The sequence below is a fragment of the Aythya marila genome, assembly GCF_965140915.1.
Source record: "Aythya marila genome assembly, chromosome: 22".
Taxonomy (NCBI): domain Eukaryota; kingdom Metazoa; phylum Chordata; class Aves; order Anseriformes; family Anatidae; genus Aythya; species Aythya marila.
In genome coordinates, this window is record NC_139063.1 from 1737613 (window position 1) to 1763234 (window position 25622).

Genomic DNA, 25622 nt, shown 5'->3' on the forward strand with positions numbered 1-25622 from the left:
GATTAATGAGGCAGTCGTTCCTGTATAAGAAAATGTATTATTCACAGCAGGAATCCTACACATGACATCAACAGCTCAGCTGCACCCTGAACCCTAAACCACCGCAGGAAAAAGCATATCCACTGGGATCTATTGCAGACTGCCTGGACCACATTCCCTGTACCCATTTTGACGTTGCCTTCTTCTGACAGACACTCCTAGACAATTGGAAGGCAGCCACTGCGCATCAGCTGAGCAGACATCCACCTCTGGTCCACTGCAGGCTGGCTCAGCTGGGGTCCATCCACCAGCTGAATACAAAATTTCCCTAGGAGGCATCTGACATACAAAGGCTCCCTGGAAAGGAAAGCTGGAAAACTTGAGCTTAGAGATGTTCTTCTGCAGCAGAGAAGCTACAACAGAAGTCAGAGAGACGGGCAATAAACAATTATATGGCAAAGGAAAGCCTCCTGTATCCCAAGTGATGAACTCCATCAAAGACTTTGAAGACAGAAGTGAAACTGCTTCCCAAGGGTTACACAGCAAGGCAGAGCCACAGAATTGCGACCTAAACATCTTGAAGTAGAGTCCTGGCTACCACCCAGCACTAAGGGTGTTCCTACTAAAGGCTCCTTCCCCTGCCCTTCTCAACCCATCAATATGGGCACACACTGGTATGGAGAAAACCATGATGAAACTGGATAGTGTGCAAACCAGTATGAAGAGGTAAGAAAGTAAGTTCACTACAGTCCAGGCAGTCAAACCTAATTGCCACAGTGCTGTCCAGGCACATGGAGAGGGAAGGATTGTCTTATAGTCCCATCCAGCTGAGGATCACCTGCATAACCCCACTGTGGAACACAAAAACCCACAGGCCAGGCCCCAGTCACCAGGGTGAGGAGGGAGCACAGCTACATGAAGCCTTCTGCATTTTGCCATCCTCTCTGAGCACTATGAAGTCAGGCTGATCCCATGCAAAAAAAGGCTGCACCCTCTAAATGTTTGCCATAAACGCCTCCCTTCCTGTAACAAAAGACATTAGCAAGACATGAATGAGTAAGTGGGAATCATTCATTCCATTTAGCAGTGATATCCACACTGCTTCAGCACTGATAGTAGGACTCGGATCAAAATGATATACTCAGCTATTGTCATAAAATACTGTAGTTTTATCATGTGCCACAATCAAATATAATCAAGCTGGTGACTATTCCCTTCCCTCCTACGTAAAAACATCTATCCACCACTTCAGAGAGTTAGCATCTCACACCCTTACCCCTTTAAAAAATGCACTCAAATCACTGAGTACTTCACAGTGAAGTTGTTTCCCTGGCAGACTAAGTACCTAAGTACCCGATTCACTCTTCGTCCTGTGGAGATTTAAGAAAACAGAACAAAATGGAAAGATGATTTATAATATAGATATGTACACATACATCAAAACTCATAAACAGCTTCCTGCTCATCCACTCTTCAACGGAAGACTCTGGCAAAAACTATTTTCCATCAAGAAAAAAAGAAAATTACAAGGAGTTTAAACTGATGAGATCATCTTTCAAGCCAGTGCATCTTCCCATTACCCAGTACCAAACAAGACGTTGACTAGTAAAGCAGTGTGAATAATAGCATCAAGACCTCCTTTATAATAGGCCTTCAAAAGAAATCGCACATATACCCAGCCAACAGACATACCAAGTGCATGTCCCAGTGCCAGTGCATAGCTAATTACCCAGAAAGGAACAGAAAAACATTACTCTTATTGCTATTAAGAGCACCTGTTTTGATAAGAAAGAAATAAAATATCAGAATCATTAAACATGTGTTTGAGAGGCCACACGTGAATCACAGTCAACTTACAGCCAAATTCAGTGCCCTCCTCGAATCTTAAAGTGCTGTCAAATCACTGCACCACTGAAAAAAAGGGAGGCTGTGAACCCTTCCTCCTCCCTCAGCCCCCAGATATACAGCAAACTGCAGCACATCACGAAACCCCTTCCCTACAGCTGGGTCACTCTGCCCAAACAGCAGCTACCTTATCTTGCCTTCGGATGCCGTGGCATCAGAAGAAAGCACATGCAGTAACCAGCCGGTTTTTGAAAGGCCATCACTGGGCAACTGGACTGCTGACACACATCTGATACAAGATGAGTAGGGATTTCTTTATTTTTCAGACGTCCAGAACTACGAGCTGATAGTTTTAGGCATATATATGTTTATATATACACAGCTCTACTGCCACACTATGGGTACTCGGGGTTATTGCTACCTACACAAACCCTAGGAAAAGGCGAGATCAGGAGTGAAGCTTCTCAGGAACTTTGTTCCACTGAGGATCATGATTTGCTTGGCGAAGGTACCAGAAGTCCCTGCCAGACTAAACTTGCTTTCTGGGATTAAACCCTAAAACTGCAATGGATTCTGGAGAAAGGTGGCTGTGTTCACTTGGTAAATATGTTCGCTGTGTTCTGGGTATCCTGGAGTAAGCCACTGGTTTCAAAATTGATCCCTTGCCTTAGCAAAAAGATCATTACCTGGATTTCTGAATTTGCTGAAAAGGAGTACCTGGGAAAGTACTCACTAACAAATACCACTATTCAGATGTAAATAGGTACACCTTACATCTAAAAAAACTTCTGCAGATTTACTTGCGGAGATGAAAACACAACAGAGCACCAACCCCTGGGTGAAGGAACCAGAACAGCACTCCAAATACAGAGAGAGAAGAGCTACGGGCCTGAGAAGAAAGGCTGAAACACTGAAAAAGCAGTTACAGGAAGAAACCTGGAAAATTTAGGCATGAACAAGCTACAGATAACCTGAAAGAAGAAAAAAAGAGCTGTAAAACCCTTACATAATAAATCACATTTAGGGACCTCTGCATCATTCTACTTCTATCAGAAAAGCACAACGGAAACTGCTGGAATGGTTCTCTTGTGCATAGGCTAAATGCTCCTGCTGAAGAAAGGAAAAATAATCACCAAAAATAAGTACTCAGCCATAATTACAACTTGTGGGTTGTCGGGTGGTTCTACCTCCTTCCCTCATAGATGATTCCAGGTAGCAAAAGTCTTTGGGTCTACTGCAAGCATACTTGGGAGGAGCAGTTAATTATTCTGGATCTCTTCGGAGAAAGTCTGCCTTACATAATAAAAATCAGTGTCGAGGTAACACAAGATTTTCCAAAAAAAAAAAACTATCAGCTTTCCTACACATGAACATACACAAGCATACATTCCTCTAGCCTAGGATGCAGCAGATAAGACAGACGTTACTCAAACTCTTGGAAATCGGGGCACAGCAGCGTTGAAGGAAGACACTGCCAAACACTCAGCTCTCCCACTCTTCCCCCTCCCACACTCGCTCATATAAGGACAGTCCCTAAATATTTGCTGTTTACACCAGAAATAAACTTCAGTCCTTAGATATGCTTTTGCTACAAGGTCAATTGCAGAAACCAGGGAGGAGACGTAAGCAAATTCCACCCCCCCACCCCCCTCCAAATTCAAGTGTCTTTTTATCTTCCAAGTCAATAAACATTTTTCACAAAAATCAAGATGCTGAGACAGAGGAGCTCATCTATAAGAGCATATCAACTTGAGATGCAGGAGGAATAAGAGGAGAGTGCTTCCATCTTCGTGCAAGGAGTCCTAAACCTATTATATCAGCTACAGCCAAATACCAGGGTAGTGAAATAATGAATTAAGATGCAAGGGAAAGACAGAAGGGGAACCGTGATGGCATTTTTCAGTCATCTTGCATATTGTCTGGCAAGTGAGCACACGTTATTTGAGCCACCAGAAGGAGAAATAAAAACAAATAGAGCCACCTATTATAACCGTATCATTTAAAATTGTTGCTCCCAAAGGACTGAGGCAAACTATCTCGCAGAAAGGTCTGAGGAAAATCCACTCCTTATTGAACACTACAGGGAAGCATGTGCTGACATACAAGTACACACACACACACCCCAGAGTCCCCAGGAAAGCGGATTAACAGTGGTCCCTGGATCTAAGCAGCAGGAAGACAAATACTCCTAAAGTTGCCAGCTTTCTCCATGACACTTACCGGTCGCTGAGACAGCCAGCAGCCCCACGGAGAGCAGCAGCACCCGGCTCCAGGAGCTCACTTCCACCGTCATGAGAGCAAAGATCCCCAATTTCCCCCAATTCCTTCCAAGGCTGCAGCTGCATCCCAGCTTGTCCCATCCCAAGGCAGGTTGCATGTCAAAGGGTGGCAGGAATGGGGTGTGCTGGGGGTTGCTTGTTGTTGTTGGGTTTTCCCCCTTTTTTCTCCCCCTTTGTGATTGGGATAGTCCTCAGCTCGGCTAGAAGAAGAGGAGAAAGGAAAGAGGGGGGAAAAAAAAGCAGGTCAGGCTTGTGATTTTTTTTTATTCTAATTTTTTCAGCCCAGAAAAAAAATCCCACCGCATGGAAGGCTCTGAGCTTCTGCAGCTGGAATGAACCAAGTGTGGCAGCGGCTCGGGGAGAGGAGAGGCGAGGAGAGGAGGGCTGGCTCGTCCCTCCCGGTGGCTGTCTCTGAGCCAGCTCCCCGGCATTAGCAGCACACAGTCCCCAGGGATTTATACTTTTTTATTAGCCAGTTGATTAATCGCTCCCACATCTTTGTTCTCCTCTTTCCCTAAATCCTGGGGAGGGGGCGCGGGCGTTGCGCCGAGGGGCTGCCGTGCAGCCACAGCCTGGCTCTGGCTCGCCTTCGCTTCCTGGACCCAGCACACACCTCCCACCAGCCCCCGCCCCACCAGAACCACCAAACCACAAATTATGTTTTAGCGTTGCATTTATTGTTTTTAAATGCACACCACAGGTTTCTTTCATCGCGGCGAGTCCCAGGGCCCCCCGTTTGCCGGGGAGCACAGCACGCGCATGGACGCGCAGGCAGCAGCTCTGCTATTAAGACATCTGCCAGAGCAATGCAGCCTCCTCCTGGGGCCCCCCCACCCGAGCCTCTGTAAACAACTTGATGATATTGACACAATTTGGGGGATGAAGCAAATTGCCTTACAAACATGAGTCATGGAAGAGACACCCCCCGTCTGCGACCTGCCCTAGCAGCATGGGGTGAGCCCCAGTCCCAGGGGGACCCTTTGGGGCCAGTGGTGTCCTGGGGGTGCCCCCTCTCCTGGGCCACCAGGCACCCTGGCTGTGGTGCTGCGGCCCCTCTGCAGGGCTGCTCCAAGTGGTATTTCTCCTCTAACCCCCCTCTTTTTTTCCTTCTTTTTTTTTTTTTTTTTTTTTTTTTTTTTAAATGTCTGTTAGTACATTTGTCCCTATGGCTGCACGTAAGATGGGGAAAAAATGCAGCCCCTTAAAGACACATCCAGGAACTTAATTATCTTGACGGCGATGCTCAGAGCCACGGAGAAGGGAAATAACTCCGGCTCACGCGTGATGCTCAAGCTTTAAAAACAGCAGAACCCTGGAAAATCCCCTCCCCTCCCCAGCAAAAACATACTTCGGCGTTCAGCTCCAGGCGGGGGGCAGCACCCATCCCGCTGCCTGCCGCCCCCAGGCCCCCGCAGCCCTTTTCCTGCCGCCCCAAAGCCCCCCCAACCCCAGCCCCTGGCTCCTGGGGGGGCCCCGGCCCTGCCACCCATCCCCCTGCCTTGGCGCTTTGCATTTGCTGCAGTTTCTTGCTGCAAACCCCCCTTCTCCAGCCTTGTTCCGGTTGCCTTGAATGAGCTTATTTGACAGCTAAAAACAAATTATATCGAGGGCTTGAAAATCTGTCCCTCCGCCCTCAAATCAATCCTCTTTCTCACTCACTTTCCCCTGTGTCCCCTCTGCATTTGAATCCTTCCACTGCCTACACTGTGAGCCAATGCCAAGAGCCAAGGCAACCAGGGCTGTTACATGAAAGAGTTGCTTTATGTCTGTTTAAACTGCAGCGTCCTATTCAAATAGACCTTATTGTTCAAAGGCATAGATCCAAATATAAAAGGAGCAGAGAAACAGGGTACCACACTTGACAGCTCTATACATTGCTTTTCCCTTATACAGCCATTCACCTCAAAGAGTTCCCCATCCCGAAACTGCATTCAGCCGAAGATGTGACTTGGTTGCTGCACACCAGCAGAGCATCAGCTGAGCCAAAGTCAGCTAGCCCTGCATCAAGAACAATCCACAGGCATAATAAAGTCATTGAGGAGATACAATGCCACTTTCTTCCTGGTAAATAAAACCATACCTATTTCAAATCAAGGATTTCCTCCCAAGGAAGCTTTCTGCTCAAAACCACGAGGTTTAGGCTCTTAATCTCTCAAAGAGAAAAAAAAAAAAAAAAGAAGAAGAAAAAAAAAATAGCATTTATTTGTTAAATGGGCAACACTGATGAATACAGCAGAAACCATCACTGCAGCCACCACCTTCGATCACAACCCAGTTTTGACAAGGAGATGTTTGCAGGTCCTGGTTAACAGCCCCGCTGTAACCTGCACCACTCACTGCACTTCCCACCTTGCAAAATTACCTCTCTACTAAAAGAGGAATCCTGCCTTCGGTGGAGGCACCCACCAGAAGCTGGGAAATTCTGCTCTGCACTGCCACCCACAGTCGGAGCCAGGGCTGAAATGAGTCTCCTGCCTTCAGACTTCGCTGCCTTTCAGTCTTTGCAAATATTTAGCCAACTTTTTCCAATTTTACTTAGCCCAGTGTGCCTCACCCTCCCTGCCAAAACAGTATGAACTGTTTTGTGATTCCTCTGAATCAAATAAGAGCGATTGCAACACCCTGATTCCTGGTTAATCCACGGAGCTGAGAGCAATTCACAGCTATGAGCCATGTCCTCACAGCAGCTTCTTAGAGGAGAAGCTGACACCTTGCTAAGGGCAAGGACTTACTAAACAGAACGAGTGTCAAAGCCAGCTTCTCCCACTACTTTTAGCACCAAGCCACATCCCTAGGGCTCCTCCTTTTCCCTTCTTCTCTCTCCTATGAGCATCAAGCTCCAGTGGACGCAGACACAGAGCTGGCTCACAAATGCCACCACTGTGGTGGTGAAATGAGGAACCACAGAAGGCACTCACACTAGGAGCATGATCGTGTGCACTCCAAGTAAAAACACCACTATTAATAATTTCATATGGGAATACAAGCATCTCACTGAACACCACACATTTACTCACTCTTAACTGCATTACCACTACTGGGAGGAAAGCAGCATCCATGTGGGCATAACCATGAGCTGACAGCTGTGAATATCTCTATTAGCAAGAAGTTGCAGTCACTACTTAAATTACTTGACAAGTCCAGTTCAGGATTACCTCAATAGAGATAATTACAGAGCCAAGACCTTGGTGTACAATGTAATGACTTTGGTAACACAGAACTCACCATGCAGTTGTTGTATCTGAAGGCATGTCTTTCAGATTTAAAAATACTTTGCCTTTTATTTTCATACCTAGATCAATTTTATAGCCCAGCTCCTAGCCAGCACACAAAATGCCACAGAGGATATTGAAAAGAAAAGGAACTCAAGATTCTGTAGCCCTAATTGCTTAAGAATATGCAGGCTCCAAAACTGAGGAGGAGTCTTTTTTGCACAGCAGTGGAAGGTTTCACAAGGCATCTAGAGATATTCCCCTTATTTATTTCTTTATTTGTACAAAAAACATTCAGCTATGGAAAGAGATGAGCCAGAATTAGTCCTTCCTGCTCTTCCCTTGTAAGAGTAGATTTGCACATGACTTCTTGTGGATGGGGGAATCTACAGTGTGCTGCAGAGAATTTCAGGGGACAAAGTACTTGAGCAGGAATTAAATGTGTTCCTAGATGGGCCTCAAACAGGGACAGACAAGGAGGGGACTAATGGCAAGAGAACAGAACAGGACCAGAGACGGTGCTCAGTGCTCTCCTTGGGAAGATCAAAGCAGAGCTTTGGGAGAAGAGGGAAGGACAGTTAAATACCAAACGCAGGAAGACTGGAGTCTAATTATACAGGTTTATGCCAGGGAGCTTTAATCTGTGTGAAGGATATCAATGCCCTTTCCGTCCCCACTGCTGGAAGCCCCGGGGATGCCTCCAGTTACCCTCCCTGCCCTGCAGTTCCATGGTTGCCACGGCTCCTCGTTCCGTTTGCTACCTGCACACACATCCCCTGTACAAAGCCCGTCTGAATGCAGAGAGGCTGAAAGATGCTCACCGGTGGGTTTCCAGCTCCACCAGTCAAATCGGAGGGGCAGTTCCCGCTGGGCCCTTTCCCCAGGCACATCTGGATCCACGACAACACCCCCCAGGACAGCCTGGACAAGGCCTGCCACAAGATCTGGAAACGCGTCCAAGGCTTCTCGGAAGAGCTGCAGCCCGCGCTCTGCTCGGAGCCGTCGGAGACCCTTCGAAGAGACAACGGCAACTCCCAGCACGAGTGAGTGACCCCAGGGCTGCTAGGCTTTCCTCAACGGGGCTTTATTAACCTGTGGAAGTGCAGAGTTGGGACATGGGGTGCCTGCATTGCTTTCTGACAGCTTCCCAGTTCGGCGAAGCATTCCCACTTTTTCCCACTATAACCCATTTTCTTTGGAAAAGTGTGCCCCATGAAATCTAACTACTTCAGAATCTGAAGCACCATAAGCAGCTGCTGCATTCGCTTCCCCACAACATTTAAAGAAAAACAACTACACACACATCAAAATATTTACAGAAAGTGAAAGCAGCATTCAAAAGAGCAAAATCGAAAATTAAAGTGTTATAAGGAAGCTACTGTAAACAGCTGATCTTTACAAAGAAAAGCTGAATTTAGCACAGAAAAAATTATGCCAAATCATGTTCCACAGGACAAATGATGATAAGGGAGGGAAATATGCTCTTCAGATTAATAGGATAATATTTACTGTATGCTCCTGAAGCAGAAAAAAGTAAATTTTACATATCCAGCTATCAACCAGCAAGTACTAGCACATGTCCACGCGTCCTTAAAACCTAAACAAAACGTAATACAAACCTGGCCCATCCTACCTGATGCAGTGGAAACACTTATTGCAGCTTTTAAAAGCTAACTTTACAGATCGAGGGAGCAGATGATTTCAGATGAAGACATGGAGGCACAGCAGGGGCAGTGCCTACACTATGTCAGAGAGAAACATAGGAACCCGACCTTTGAATCCTGGCTCCTTTCTTCTCTTCCATATTCTTAACAAATTCCTAAAGAAACTAAAATAAATGCAGGAAGGTTGAAACCAAGTAAGTCAAGACCCACCTGGATGCCATCCTGGGTGACCCTGATTAGCAGGGGTGCTGGGCCAGAGGATCTTAGGAGGTCCCTTCCAACCTCAGCCATCCTGTGGTTTCGTGATACCCTACCTTGCATACCCTAGGCACCTCTACTACTCCTGAAAGCCTTATTGTAAGATTTTTCTTAATCTTTCTGTATGCCAGCTGTCAATAAAGGTGTTCCCCAATTCATCAGCTGCAACAACATCAGTGGCCAAAGATTACGCCGTATGACCTTGCTCGATTTAGCAATCTTTAATTATTTTAAAATATTGACTTATGCAAATTGCTGGTATGCTCATTTTTAAAAGTATCTGGAATCTTTTATACAAACAACAAGTTTCACCTTCCTAAACACTAAATCAACCTTCAGTGTTCCCGCAGTGAAGCCAATCTGTGACCTCGCTGCACAACATGAGGCTGCTGTAGCACACCAGGCCTTTGCCATGAGCTCATTCTGACCCCACAGAAGTTTGAGCCACCCATATTTCAAATCCAGGGAGCACACCTAACCCAGCACCACCAAATTCACTTCTCTTCCATTGGCTTTTCCAAGGAAACATCAGAAACTTATCACTGTGATTCTTTATTTCAATTGAAGGGCTAAATTCCCACTCATCTCCAAGCCTCCTCAGATACGTAAGCATTTCACTAGCAAACCAAAATCATTCTTAAATCATATAAAGATGTTGCTGATTTTTTGCCCTCGAGCTGAGAGAAAAAAAAAAAAAAGAATATGGAAAAAAAAACTCCATACAGAGCCAAGATGTAAGCTTTTCTCTGCATCCCCAATGAAGGAACAGCTGAAGTTTTCCCACCTCTCATACTGCACCACAATATAAACGAGAGAACCACACATCTGGGGACACATGGGCTGTGGGATGCAGAGCCATGCACACATGAGTGGTTCCAATAAAAGATGGGGTGAAAAAATTATATGAAATAGGCTTTACTTTATAAAAATGGAAATAACCTATCAATTTGCTATCCAGAGGATAAGCTTGTTGAGGTTTTTGATAAGAGATATTTCTTTTCATTTTTTTAAATAGAGGAAAAAGAAGCATCCTACTAATTATAGTGATCATATGATTAGAGATAATTAGATACGCTTACTATTTAGTTTCCTAGTTTTTGTGATATTTATATACCATATATGTACCTGCATAGTGCATGCACAGAGCATCAGTCTTTCCCTGAAGCTGAGAAGAGTAAATTGATAATACATTAAGTTATTGAACATACTTGGCTATGAAAGAGCAAACCGGAATTTAAAACAGTGTTTTGAGCAGGTAACCATTACAGGCACTTAGGTGTGCCTCAAAGGAACACAAAATTGTTCAGCCCTGGCAGCAGTCCCATTGTCAGGTCCCTGAGGACTTCAGTGGGTTCCTATATGAAAGATGGTTAACGAGCTACAAATACTACTACACCCAGCTCCATTAAATCCTTACAAATGATAACAAAATTGTAAATGACAGATAAGTCCCAGGAAATTTAGGCCCTCATCCTGCAAAGATTTGAAGATCCACTGAGCCTTGAAGGTTGAAACCATGCAAGGCTGGACTACTGAGAGCAAACAAGGTTTCTCCTATTAGGGACACCGGGAAAAGGCATGCAATCCCCAAATCCTTTCTTGTGTCCAGAATCATGGACTTAAACTAACATTCTTTGACTGATGAAATAAAAATCATCACAGAGTTTAAGAGTCAAGATTAGCTCAATTTTAAGTCAAACTGAACAGAAGCCATATTCTACTTTCTTACAGAGATGGGTTGCTAGATGAAACAGAGGGACTTGAAAGTATATACAGAGCAGTGATTGGAAACAGAGAAAGGGAGATGAAGTTACGAGCTCTCTGTGACGCTCAGCTTTCTGCTAAATCCACCATCACCAACCTCCTGTGTTCAGCAAAGTTGCACAAGAACTCCAAGGGGCTGGAGGACGGCAGCATGCCAGGCGCTTGCAGCACGGGGGGCAGCAAGGCAGAGATACCAGGTCTGCAGAAGCACACAGACACTGCCAAGGGCCCAGACAATCAGGCAATGGCTGAAGAACCCAAGGCAGTGACCGACTTCATGCAGAACAGCACGTTCAGCTCTGTGAAGAACAGCACACCTGCGTCAGCTCCACCGACAGCAGCAGAAAGTCAAGCTGCAGCACAGAAGCAGCAGCTCCCAGCATTTGCCAAGACCTGCTCCAAAACTGATTCCAGTGCAGTCACAAAGGCACTGCAGAACCCAGGTATGGATCTGGCCATGGTGCTTGAACAGCATCTGGGAGCCTTAGGAAAATTAAAACGAACTAGAAGCTGTTGGAAAGCAGATGGCCTTTGCATTCACAAAGTCTCATTTCCTACTAGATGCTCGTATTGCTCTCCCACCTTACCAGCATCTATCCAATGTCTTTCTCACATCAATGAACGAGAAATACAGGAAGGTTGTGACCACAGCGATTTATATATTTGGCCAATCTTTTCTATAAACTTTTTTTTTTCCCCAGCTGGGGGGGGAGGGAGTGCTGTTGGGTATTTTGTTGTTGGTTTTTGTTGTTGTTATTTGTTTGTTTTTAACTGTCATGATTTGTTGGGTTCCCAAAGAGATATTTAAGAGATCCAAAGTAACTTAAGAACAAACCAAAATAATGCTGCACGTCCAAATCTGCTGTTTACATTTCTGGCCTAGATGGACCACAGTCTGGAGGCCTCAAACAATCAGCTTCTTCTGGGGTAATTTCCTAGTCTGAGAGTTTTGAACACTGTAGGAATAGAGTAAGAATCTTTTGCCCCATTTCATTCGTGCTTACAGCTCAGGCAATTAAATTTACTCTGGGTCCTGTGGGTCAGTTGAACAGCCCCACAAGTGAATTTGAACTGCTAACTGCTAAGTTTGGGTCTCTGTGCTCCAGAAGTATAGCCTGCAAAAGCAACTGGTACCTTGGCATTTTGCTTACAGGTAAAGCACGTCCCTTTAATTGCAAGTGTTCCACACATCTATGTTGAGAGAATGCTGACTTATCTTTACCCTTGTTTTGTTTTACAGTAACTAACGCAACACCGGATAAAAAAATTGTTAAATATAGTGCCAATACTTTTACTCCACGCTTTTCGACTACTACAACCACCACGGCATTAAATCAGCTGGTGTGGCCAAGTCTGAGCTTCCCTCCACTCCCCGTCTTTCCAAACCCCTCGAACTTTCCTCAGTTTCAGGTAAAATAAACTAAATCTAGACTCTGAGATTACGTCCTCAGGTCCATACTGACAAGCTCAGGGCACTAGCTAGCATTGCTCTGAAAAGTGCTTTCTGATTTGTAGGGTAGAGCCTAAAAGAAACCAGACTGCTATCCCACAATGAATAATTACACCGAAGTGGCATTAGGTCACAAACAAAGCATTATCAGCGTATGTACTACAGTCCTCTGGGAAATTTGTGATCGATGGATGATGTTTTATTGACACATATACTGAATGTTGGCCTTTTAGCATTCATTACTTTCTATTTTTAGCTTGCATTTACAAATAGTTATCATGTAATTACAAATATTTTGACCTAACAATTCATTGGGGATATTTTGTGTGGTTATTCTGTTTACAGACTTGGATACTGGCTTCTGAGCCTAGTGAAACAGGACCTCACATCCAAGTAAAAAAGCCAACTAAGGTTATTAAAGCAGCAAATGCTTAAGTCAAAAGAAATAAAAGAATACAGAGAATTCCATGCATCCATGCCTTTCTATGGGCTATTCTCACCCTTTGATTTCACTGGGGAGAAAGGAAAAAGAAAAAAAAAAAAAAAAAGACAAAGCTACATTCTCTAACAGCTCATCCTAGATGTTGTCAAAAGTTCCCAACAGCCTGTTAGAAAGGAGAGAGAGCAGGAGACCACTATGGACAAACCTCCTGTGCCACACCAAGCTCCCTTGCAGGTTTACAGTCCAAGAATTTTCATTTTTCATTAAGTCAATGATTACTTAGCAAAAAGCTACTTAGCATAGGACAAGCACATTGTCCTTCCACCTCCCAGCAGTCAAGAGGGAAGCGAGCTCTTCCCCAGGCAGAACAGAAGGTACAGGGCAGAAGGCTGACACCTATTCTGGAGGTCTCAGACTCGGGAAGACAAAGAGAAGACTTGCTAAAGTTTAAAAACGCATTTACTTCAACCTGGTTTCTTTGAACATAACGTTCCTCTATAATCTTATACGAAAATACTTAATAATTAATGAATCAACTCAGACTGTTTTTAAAAATCCTGTCTTACATATGCTTAACAGGGTCCATATCAGCGAGCACGGTTCCCTTATCAGCAAGCTATGCACCCTTCCTTTGGATGTTATTCGAGACAGGTGTGTTGACCTGGTTACAAATACACTTTAATTCACTGAATACAGATGCTAAGCACAATAGATTAGTCAGAAGTGTTTGTCATGTGCCAAGATTGACACTGGTGCCGTCACGAGAATATATTTGGGGAAAAAGATGCCAAGCTGGGGGTAGGTTTGTTTGGAGCAGTATTTGCTCCAAATAGCTCAAGAGATGGCCCTAAGCCTCTAAAAACATCTACTGCATATACTCCAGTTACATATAAAATTATCTGTCTCCTCTATTTAGACTGCATTTATTTGTTCATTAAAGTCTGTATTTGTATAAAAATGAACGCAACCTTTTCCTAGTATCAAAAAGGCTGGAAGAACTTACAAATTCCCATGGCTGTACCTATTGCATAGACACCCCAGCTTTTGCTCCAGAGACTTATCTGAAAGATGCCTCCTAAAGAGAAGCAATCAGAGCCCAAATTGAATGGCAACAGAAGTCTCTGCACTGAAAAGAACAGCAGGTTAAAGGAGATACCAGAAGTGGGGAAAAAAATCTTAAAAACAACAACAATATTTCGGTCAACTCCAGTTTATATTTTGAGGGTCACTGCTTGTCATCATTATTGTCCCATTTATTCTTGTGCACTGTTTCTTTCTCCTCCCCAGGTAGCTCCATATAACCCACAGCACATTTTCCGGTCACCTTACCCACCTCTGTTGAACTACATCCCCGTTGTTCAGCCGGATTTTCCATACCAGCAAAGGACCCTGCCTAAACTACCCACCAACATCCAGGATCCGCCAACAGCAGGCGATGGGACCCCGTATCCATTTTCTCCTTCCTACGGGTAATGGCCGTGCAGATTCACATTCTAGTTCTGCATCTTTTTGTCAGTTGCTGCAAACCTTTAGAGCCCACAATGTAATCAGCAACTGGGTTTCCCGGTTCCATTCGCACCAAATTCCACGTCAGAACAAAAGACAGAAGTTACTACAGGGCATAAATTCCAAGAAAATTTTGATACAAGAACAAAGTAATTGATTTTAGGTGAATGAAGCCAAACACTACACCAGAAGTTCACTCCTAGAGTTTCTAATAAACATCATGGCTAAAGAACAAACATTTCTTAACCTAGCAAAAGGCAAATGTTTCAGCATGATTGAAACCAAAGCATTTTGACACTGTCAGAATGTCATGAAAGGATTCATCTTAATATAATTCTGTAACAACTGTAGATAAAAATCAGCTTATTCCAAGGGTCTGGTCACAATCGCTCTGGGTAAGTTCTGTGTATCATCTTTCATTACCTATAAGATAGGCAACAATAGCATATACTTTCCCTATATCGTCTTTCCAGAAACTGTGTTACAAGTCTGAAAAAAAAAAAAAAAAAGGCAGATAAATGCTTCTGAAAGCTCCATTAAATAAAGAAAATAATGTGGAGGTTAGATGTAATCTCCTGATACTAGACCAATTTATATTTTTTGTTTTAGGTTTAGTTCTACAGCCGGTGGAGTCATGAGGACCAACCCCAACTACTCTTCCAGTGGGAACTGTATAAACTTTTAAGTGAACCCACTTCTCCTATCCTGATATTTACATGTAAAAATTTAGTATCTATTAGAAGTCCAAGGATCCTGTAAGGACTTCAGGTTTCCCCAAAGTGAAGATTTCTATCTAGAATAATCTCATGTGGCTTTTGTGGTAAGAAACAGCTATGTGACAACGCATCAGAAATAATTTTCTTTAGGATGACAGAAAAAGGGACTTTTTTCCTTTTGGAAGATGAAGACATAATAAAAACGTTTGAGTTATGACAGATGTCTGAGCTGCTTAAATTTCAATGTTGGTACAATAAAGATGGTTGACAAAAGAAGCCCACAAGTCTCAGAGATGGAAATTTTTGTCATCTATTCAAAGTGAGATTAACACAAAATTTGTTAATGACAAGTCCTCAACCAAATATATTATTTTTTGTACCACAGTTTGGTACAGAAAAACCTGTGTGATCCTTCAGCAGACTGAAAATTAGCCAAGATGCACAAAATGAGCTACCTCCAGGGTCCTGCGACAAATGAGGCCGTAGGCTCATTAAACACAAGTGACCCAAACCACAGCTATAACCACAGTCAATACGACCAGTGCACTAAGGCAAGACTGCATGTTTTTTTCTACACACAATACTTGTCCTGTTTTTAGCACAGGATCAAAGGTACCTAATGAAGACGCTTGTCAATATTTCCTTTCTTAGCCATTATTCAATACGTGGCTGCGAGCCCCATTTATAGCTACATGAGTATTCCAGTTCTCAGGAGCTTTTTGCTCATGCTCGGTTCCACAGTTCCGTTTCACAACACACTTGTCCCAAATCCCTCAGGGGCGGGAACAGGGAAGTTATCTCCATTTTACAATTTAAAAAGCTGAAATCTGAGAAATGAGGGATCCAACGTTTCATCCAGTTATAGGGCACTAACAGCAGGCAAAGTCAAATATTCTCAAGAGCACAAGTCAGTCTCTAGAGGGCACAAAATTCACGTACACTTTTCCGCTAGCTTGACCTTTATTGCCATTTCCTTCCAGTGCATCCCACTCTTACTTGATGTTGCACGCAGCTCCAAATTCTTACCTCTGTAGTTAGCAAGAAACGAATTTTTTCCAAGTTGCTCTCACAACTCTCTCCATGCATCATCTATTTTGTCTGCCACAGGCTTCCTTTCCAAAAAGAGTTTTACAGAGTATGATTTTTTTTACTTCTGTTTTTCAAAATCTAAAACTTGGATCGGAATTTGCTTTGGCTGAAGTCTGCTGTGTTCTGCCCCAGTAAATTCCCATTTTCTTTCAGCAGAATACAAGCTTGGATTTTTCTGCTGTTAAATCCACTGGCTGTTTTCTCCAATATTCCTAATGCAATTAGCATAACAAGATAAAGGAATCAAGTCCTTTCCCATTTTTCCTCCTTTACAAAAGGACTGATGACAAACTGGGAATTAGAATCTGTATTGAATTACATTTGCCACAAAAGAGTTCATTAAGTAATAGTACATAATAAAAATCATCTGTCAACTTGAAGGATAGACCAAATTCACTTAACGAAACAGCTGGTTATTTTCTAGAGAGCTCCATAGCTCACAAGTGGTCAATATGAGCAAGGAGGGAGACAGAAAAAGGGAAGAACGGAACAGTTCAGATGTTAGCATGCCAAGTCGGTTTCAAGACTCTTGTCTTCTGCACAGTCACAGCACGACCACAGTAGGACTTTGTCCCCAGCACCTTGATTTCCCCCTCGCTACAGGGGTAGTAATGGCTCTTTTCTCACCAGGAAAGGGCACAACAGAGATGCTTCAACAGCTGGAAATACCATGAAATACCAAATTTCCTACCTCTCTCCACCATATAAAATGGTTCTGACTGTGAGGGGAGTAGGGATATCGCATTTCCTGGCCCCTAGCTTCTGTGTTCAAGGCTAAGGCTGCTGCACTATGCCCTGGTGGAGAGGTATCACTGCTCCCAACCTCCCCTGGGGGGAATCTCAAATGTAAAGGTGTTTGACTTGCAGAGTTTGTGCTCTCATCAGTGAATCTAGGTCTCATGAGCACAAGGTTGTGTACAAGTCATTTGCTCTAGCAAGCCGTATCAGCGCCTGACAACACTTACCTCTCTTTATGCATTCAGCTCACTGAATAACCCACATCTGTGCAAACTGCACTGCTTTGGCTCCAGGGATTTGTTCAAAGATCCTCGGAGGGCCACGACATGCCGCTTACAGTGAAAGTACTACAGGTAACAGTCAGTGCCACAGAGACAGCTCGCTGGGGATAAAGGTCACCCTCGACATGGTATTGCTACGAACCTCCCGTGCCCTTCGTGCATGTATTTAACACAATAGTCTCAGAAGAGCAACCCTTCTTAAAAAGGGTCAACTTCATTTTAATCTTGTTGACTCCTCACCGTTTAAGGATTTACTGCAAGTCACATTCTCAGTGGCCCTATTCTACCTACCTACAGAAGTTTCAGATTTGTTCAGTACTTTTAAAGGTCTGAAGAGAAGGGATGTAGCAGGCCTCTTGTGGCCGATGCCTGACTGCACACAAGACCCTTCTCAGGCAATACCAAAACCAGTTACAGATGCTGAAGCTACTCCTTTCTGTTGTTCCGTTTCTGAGAATCTCACACCATGACACAACGAGGGCGGAATCACCAGGGCTAGCACACCAATGGTGGAATCAGCCCAACTGCATCCCTGATTCAGTTAGAACTTCACAGAGCGTTACAAAATCTGAAAGCACACTGAGCACACATATGCCACCACCGTTCCAGGTTCCTGCCTAGACCATCAGAAACTGCCTGACTACTTTGGATCCAACCCCCCAGCACAAGCATCACACAGGCTTTTAGAGAATCCCTGTACATAGATCAATATTACCATTTAAATATATATATGTAGGTTTCGAGACTGATAAAGCCTATATGAGTCAGAAACCCAAGAACCAGCTGAGCACGCTAACATTTCCCTTTCTTTCCCCTGTCTTCAACCTGTTTCTCCTCAGAAGTGTTTTCAAGTAGTCTAAGGTTACCTGACTTCCTTCAAAAAATCAAGGTTCAAGTTCTATTGATCCCAATTCCTTACAGATGAATCGCAGTAAAAACAGAAACTTTGTACCAGGGACTGTAAAAACTTCTTGCCTGTCTCCTACTATCGTACATCTCAAAACACAATTCACTTCTTATCCTAGGTCATCTTTCTTTACTAACGCAATTTACCTCTTATCCTAGGTCATCTTCCTTCACTGTAAGGGAAGAAGAAATTTGTTTTCTTGCAACTGATATTACCTTACAGAAGTTCTGTACAATGGCAGTATTTGTTTACACGTAAGAACTGCCAATTTTTAGCATACAAAACTACTCAGATTATCAAATTATCTAGAACTGCTGTGTTTGTTATCTGCTAGAAGGGACCAAAAGCCATTGCAGTTACTGGCTTCAGGCACAGTCTTTCCCCTTTCAAATATTCCTTGATATTGTCCTGCTAATCAGATCTACAGAACTGGGCACCAAATAATCATAAATCTTTCTAAAGACAACCCCCTTTCCCCCAGCATGGTGAAAATCCTACCCTTGCTGCTCCAGTAAAGAAAGAATAAACTGGAGGATGCAACAGCCTTCTCAGAGTTGCAGTCACCTGGGCTTACAATACTTTGGAGACTGCACCACCTCCATCTGTGAGCACAGAGCAGTGCTTCTCTCCCTCCCCTCTAAGAGTCTCACACTGCTCGTGCTGCTACCACTGCAGATTTTTTCCCAAAGTCATTTAGTTCAGCTATCCAAACCAAATTTTTTGGGAACCAAGCAAGCTCATTTTCTAAGTCCATTATACTTAACGTGTGTGGAGAGGGGGATTGATTGGGTAGCTATTAATCAAAGGATAGGTTTTATTCTTGTGATGTCATAAACCACAGTAATGGAGCTCAAGCAGTTTATTAAATTACAGGAATGCCAAGGAAAAATAGATAGCTTTAATAATACATTTTTGCCTATCTGTTATATTTTATATATAGCTTGCAGAGGAGAATTAAAGTTTTCTACAATACAAAATTACAACTTAAAAGAAAAAAAATAGATTCTGATGCAGAATGCAATTATTCTAAGCAAAAAGTTTATTCTTTCCCTAATGTGTGAGATTACTGCAGTTCAGAGCCCAGTGGAGAGAAGGAAGATCATTCTGAAGCATAAATGCATTAGTAGAAGAAAGAATAACAAGCACAAAACATCTCATCCAAGCAGCCCCCTCTCCATTGAGGGACACAGATCCCTGACTAGCACACCCTGTTAGCACAGCTCTCTGCCATCAGCCTCACGGGCTGGACCACCACCACAACACCCAAAGGAACACCACGAGGTGTCTGCCTACAGATTGCAGCAGGGAGTCACAGCTGCCAGTTTGGCAGAAGTAGCTAAAAGTGAGAGAACTTGGCCAGAAACCTTTGCTCTTCACTGAGATCCAGCCCAGCCGTAGAACTGCTTCCATGAAGACCATCTCTGCCTACTATTCCCAAGGTTCTTTTTAAGCAGGAACAGTCTTTCTCTTAGCTACTACTTTGACTGGTTTACCTTTTAATTAAGGACTTTAGAAGCACCCCTCCATACAGCCCCAAGCCCATCAAAATCTGACACTACCTCATTTTTGCTTTTCTCCCCCCATCCTCCTTCCTTTTGTCTCCAGCATTTTCCTGTGATTCAGTATGAGCACACCCATCCAAACACCACTTGGAAACTGCAAACTGAGTCATATTACCTGGGTGGCAAGCTTCCAAGGAAAATGCCCAGATGATGTTGATGAACTGAATTCCTTTCCTCTGCAAACAGGACTCACAGGAACACTACCAAGGAATTTTGTGCTGTGATTCAAGATGTGCTGGCATAATGAGCTAAATTTTGAACCCCACTCTCTTAAAAATTCTGACATAAAAATATTACAGCCATAAATCTTACAAGTTTGAGGTGGCTCACTTGTATTAGTCTCTTAATCATGCTTTTCACACTAACCTCCAAGCACTATCTTGCAAAGACAGACATGTCTAAGTATATTGTAGTGTTACACCCTCTTAGGGAGTAGGCTGAAGTGTATATTTATCAGTAACTGCAATTGCATAAAGCACAGGGACAGGTAAATTCATCAACAGAACATGACGGTTAGGGATAGCCCAAGGTCAGGAGAAAGAGACCCAGGAATGGCAGGAGAACTCAAGCTCATTTTCATATTCACCTCTCAGGAACAAGCCCCTGTTAATGTTTCACAGGAGCTTCTGCAAAAGCAGGGCTCAGGAATGACGCATCTTAGTGAACACATACTCCCTTCTCACCTCTGAGAACAGATTTAGTCTCCTGGGATGAGGGAAGCATCCAGCTGAGGAAGGGAACAGCAGGCAGCAAGGTATACATTTGGATGTTTCACACTGCTTTCCTGTTCCTCTTGGCAAAATTTATGGAGCACTTGGCTTCAGCTCTCAGACATGCACATGGAAAATAAAGCTAGAAGGAAAGTTAAAAGGTCACCCAATCTACCTCCTACCCTAAGGCAGGATCAACATCCTTTGAAACATCTGTCCAGATAAGGTGTACACAGTTCACACAGGTAGACCTGAGCCTGCCTTCAGCAAAGAGACTAGATGGTTTCCTGTACCGAAGTGAAAATCTATGAACATATCTCCTCTTAAAAAGATCAACTGTTCCAAACACTCATTGCCAACTCACCTTGTCCCTATACACACAGATTAATAAAACCAACTTCTGCCTTATCTGTGCAATTTCCCACACAGTTCCCGTAACCTGCCCATTTGTGGAACAGTTACTGGCTAGCCACACGTTCCGCCACATGCACTGTACCAAAGGATGAAACTGAATGATGAGCACTGTGTTTTTTATTTTTAAATTAAATCAAGACTGGGTAATTTTCTCAAAGACAATTCAGTTAGGGATTAATAGTTCAGCAGTTGTCCACTAACTTCCTATAGGATCTTTTCTAGTAGAAATAACAATTTTTTTCAATCCATGACCTGCTTTTCATGTAGAATTAGGTGCTGTAGATGTAACTGTAATATACTGCCTGTATTTTTTCTGGTTCAACTATTCAAACTGAAGCATAGGAAAGAAGTGGAAAGCTTACTTACTCTCAGCCTGGCTTCCAAACTGTTGAACCATAAAGATTTTGATTACAGCTTCTTCCATTAGTGAGAAAATTGTTAAAGTTGGTTGTCACTGGTTATGAAGAAACTGACATGGCTTCAAAAAAAAAAAAAAAAAAAAAAAAAAAAAAAGGAGAAGGTGTATTTTTGATCCTGGCAATTTAAGTGTTCCAGTTTTCTGAACATCTTCCTTCAGATATTGGCACAGCCTAGGGACAGGGAGATACAGTGCAACTTTTCAGTTGTCATTCTGTCAGAGGCCGCTGTAGGACTCTTCCCATGCCAGGAAAATGCTTTTGTCACAAAGTCTTTTCCAGGACTCCAGCTAGTGCACAGCATGTTAACTCAAACAACTTGGTGAAGTGACACAAACCTCATCAAGCTGCAGAGACTCTTTTGACCTCTGTGCACAGAAGGTTTCTCCCTGGAGCTCTGAATGATTTCTTTCCTTGCTAAAATTGCTGGTATGCAGGTTTACTCCTGGGGCTCGCAGTAACACCTGTGAGTTCTAACATGCTGCAAACAGACTGCAACAGACTGCATCGCACCTTACGTAGCAGTGGGAGGCTGAAGGTCTGTGTCGCATTCTCTCCCCACCATGGTCAGTACAGGATCCACGCAACGACCCGAGCTCAGCCTACCAAGCACAGCCTGCAATCAAAGACTTGAAAAAAAAAATGTAGCTATACTTGTTTTAAAATGACTGCCTCAGACTAATATTTTTTAGAATACGTATGCAACAATACAATATTAATTCTACAGCAAGGCATACTGGCATGAGGTTCAAGGAGTAAAACCTTCACATCACTGTAGACAGCGTGACACAATGCTGTAGACAATGAAATAATGAGCTCAAAACCTGATCAACTGTATCTTAAAAAAAAAAAAAAAAAAAAAAAAAGATTTAAAAAAATATTGTTACCCACTTGTTCTTTTTCAAGAAGCTTTTTATACTCTAATTTGCAGTATCTTAAAATCGTGATCCATGGCATGCGTACGATTACTACCCTACCTTAATAAGCTATCTTGCATATAACACAAGTCGCTGATAAATGCCTACTTGCTGCTCTGCCTGTGCTTCACCATTTGTATGCTACTGAATTAATCTTATTAGGAAGTATAATATTCAGAGCATTTATTCCTTACTTCCTTTCATTTGTATAAATATGTTGCTCTGCCATGTCCTAATTGCCTAACATCTGTTAGAAGGAAGAGAAAATAAACACATTATGGCAAGAACAAACTAATACCCTTTAAAAAGTGCAAATGTAGAAGTGTTTTGCAGAGTGGGCTGAGAGAACCAGGAACACCAAAGCCAAAGAAGTGAAAGTCATCCAGCCCGCTGAGCAAGAAGCTTTTGTCATAATCAGTGCTACCAGTGGACTGAATCACTGCTACTAAGACAGACAATTAAGTTTACTCGGTTCAGTTTTAGCTTCTGATTGAAGTGTTAATTTACTCAAAGTGGTGTTTGGCCACGACACAGCGCATGTGAATGCAGGAAGGTCTGAGAGAAATATTTTCTACTCAGGCACTGCTAGCAGCATCCTGGGCACATATTCAGCTTTTTGCATACAGGACCTCCCCAGGTCCCTGTGTCAGTGCCCATTCATTAAGCTGAACGTTTCTGGGTACGCTGCCAGTTTAGGGCCAACTGATGATATTAGCTTCCTGTACAGTCACTAAAGCCCCCCCAATTCACAGTGAATGTGAGATGCATTTAGGCCATTCCTCAAAACGAAGGACAGAAGTGCTACAAGAGGAACATGAAAGCCTACGTGTATCCTACTGACAGTGCAGTTGTCACGAAGTGTTAAAAAATGACCTTCATGTTTCAGCTAGTTTTGGTCCATACTTCACAGGCTCACTGAAGCAGCTTATTAGTATCTCCATTAGCCTAGTGGAAACAATTTTCAATAGTAAAAACGAAATCAGGGCAATTGAGTAGATCTGTCTGCTGTAAGGAAGAAGTTGAAGAGACATGTAGCTCTTAATTTGATTTCACCTGCTCAAGAAATATTGCTTCAATCTTTCCCTTGCCCCAGCTTGTATTTTAACTCTTGTTTAAAAGAAAACAAAGCCTAATTCTAAATATTGTAAAGTCCCAAGGTGTAATCTCAACCTGCTGTATGTTACTTGTACGCTTTAATGTCATTCTGACACAGCAGACAGTTACATTTTATTGTGTGATTTCACGAGTGACTTAACCACAGCCACGGAGCCCTGGAAGTAGTTTCATCTTTGCAAGTTTTACGACTTCTCTGTTACTGCCATTCTTTGCCTTACTCTCAAAAATGCATCAGTTATCAAACCAGGACTAAAGTGCGTGCAAATAAGGAGTTAGACTTCAGCATTTCCCCCTCCATATTTTGCAAGCTGAAGTCAAATCACTCACTGAGATAGCATCTTGTGAAAAGAGGAGAAATCACTTCCAAGAGATTTACCATTCAGATCACTGCTCGGGGAGCCCAATACCCTCCTTGCTTCACATCTGAGCAAAACATATGGAATAACGTAGGTATGGTATAAGTCAGCCCACAGTGGCAGTTTTAGACTCTGTACATCCTACGCTCTCAAGTCATGCATGAAACATTTTCAGACCCAACTTCAGGGATGAAATTAGGGCAGCCAGGACTTCAGGACAGCTAACATGATCTTTCCCTCCCCTGACCACAGCAGCAGGGGCACAGATTCACTTACCAGAGAACATTTAACCTGCCTGGGAGCATCCCTCCACTAACACTGTCACTCAGGGACTCCTGTGCTCTGTGTGCCTGATTTCATACTTTCTCCACCCAACCACTGGGTGCTGGCTATTAGTAGAAGCAGTCATGTTTTCAGTACATTTATTCAGTACTCTTAAATTACAGAAACAAGGGGCGTGTCTATGGAGAAAGATGGCAAGAAACAACACTGGATAAAGGAATACAAACCACATTTGTGTCGTTTTGTTCTGCAAGTAATTCAGCTGAATATCTGTAGAAAAAAAAACGGTTTCTTACAGTGTAGTGAGCAACTGACTGCACCAGGGAGAACTGGCTTAGTGGTAAAAAAAAGCCAGTTTGAAGAAAAAATTGTCTTTCCTGATACCATAGAATTGCCACAGCAAGAAAACACAGCAAACATTTATCAGTTCTATGCAGAAACAGGCCAAATTCTGAGCAGTGCCAGGTAGTGCCCAACACAGCACAGATGGGAAGAGCACAGGAGCTGCAAGAAGGCCTGAGAAGAGGCATCTCAGGCAGCAGGGATAACTCACGTGCTGTGATTTAGCTGACACCATTCTGCATGGACTCTGGCGGGTGACAGTCACCGTGCACGGCTGGCCAAGCACACACACAGATCCCGGGTCCAGATCAAATAAGCTTGTGAGGCAGAGGTATACTGGACCAAAGGGAAAATCCTAACAGTGTTAAGTCTGTAAAATAGGTAAGATGTGCAGCATAAGCTACATTACCAAGAGCTACTGGGCATAAAAAAATAATAATAATTTTTAAAAAAGACTAAGTCTTTACCCTGCTATATTTACATACGAGGAGTAAATCTTACCTATTAATTATTAGAAGTAGGTGAATAAACTGCTGGAAATCAGGGCATATTTCCCCTCAGATTCAGTTCACTGCCTTTTTTTCTTTTTCTTTTTCTTTTTTTTTTTAAAGTAGATGAAATTCTTCATGTGTTTGGCCTTTACTCTCTACTCACAGCATCCACAAACACTGCAATGGTTTGGCTGATGGACAATTCAGTCCCCCACTCTCACTGAGGGCTCCCACAATAAATGCAATACAAACTGAGATTTCTCAAGATCAAATTCATTATTCGCTCCCTGTGGCTATTTAAGCATTCAATCTGCTCTTTCCTGGTTATTTGCTCCAGAAACAAACTGCCACTTGAATTTTCATGAAAAAGCAAACACATAAGGACCAGGTGAAAGGAGACTGCAGAAGAATGACAGCTCTAGGTAGAAACAGTCCCTCTTAACTTCTGGCACTTCTCAGTGTGTTAGAACATAGCCTGAAGTGACAGGACACCCCACAGATGTGCACTGACCGAGATCACAAAGAGCTTACCCTTTACAGACCACAGAGACAATTTTCCTCCCGTTTCTATGGGGGGACAAACTGACTCATTGAGAGACTACTTTGTTGACTGGAAATCATACAAGCTCTTTGCAGTAAAGCTGCTAAACAAATTTACTGGCACACTTACCTGGTAGCACAGAGCAGAGTGTAGGGTAGCCAGTCACCAGGAAAGCTTTTTTCTCTTCTGATGACCCTTTTTCAAAAAAAAAAAAAAAAAGCCCATCTGACTAGGCCAGCCAGCAGCAGCAAAATCTAATATATACAAGATATTTTACCCATAAATAAGGTTTCAAACCTCCAGAAACACAAATAGATGATATAGTGTTGATGCCAAGCTAGGAGA

The 25622-nt window shown here is 43.1% G+C and overlaps 2 protein-coding genes across 2 annotated transcripts in view; one reads left to right on the forward strand and one right to left on the reverse strand.

Annotated features, from left to right (window-relative positions):
* CSMD2 (CUB and Sushi multiple domains 2) overlaps positions 1–4333 on the reverse strand; it is a 286785-nt gene extending 282452 nt beyond the window's left edge. Inside the window, exon 1 of the mRNA XM_082777291.1 lies at positions 4045–4333. Coding sequence (XP_082633417.1) covers positions 4045–4201 — 157 coding nt within the window. The 5' untranslated portion in view covers positions 4202–4333. The remainder of the gene's footprint in view (positions 1–4044) is intronic.
* A 3795-nt stretch (positions 4334–8128) lies between these two features.
* LOC309886556 (uncharacterized protein C1orf94 homolog) lies at positions 8129–14366 on the forward strand (the record flags this gene model as incomplete). The annotated part of the gene is made up of 4 exons (XM_082777535.1): positions 8129–8358; positions 10969–11302; positions 13473–13544; positions 14181–14366. 4 exons carry the CDS (start codon positions 8129–8131, stop codon positions 14364–14366), a joined length of 822 nt encoding a protein of 273 aa, XP_082633661.1.
* Between the last annotated feature and the right edge of the window lie 11256 nt (positions 14367–25622).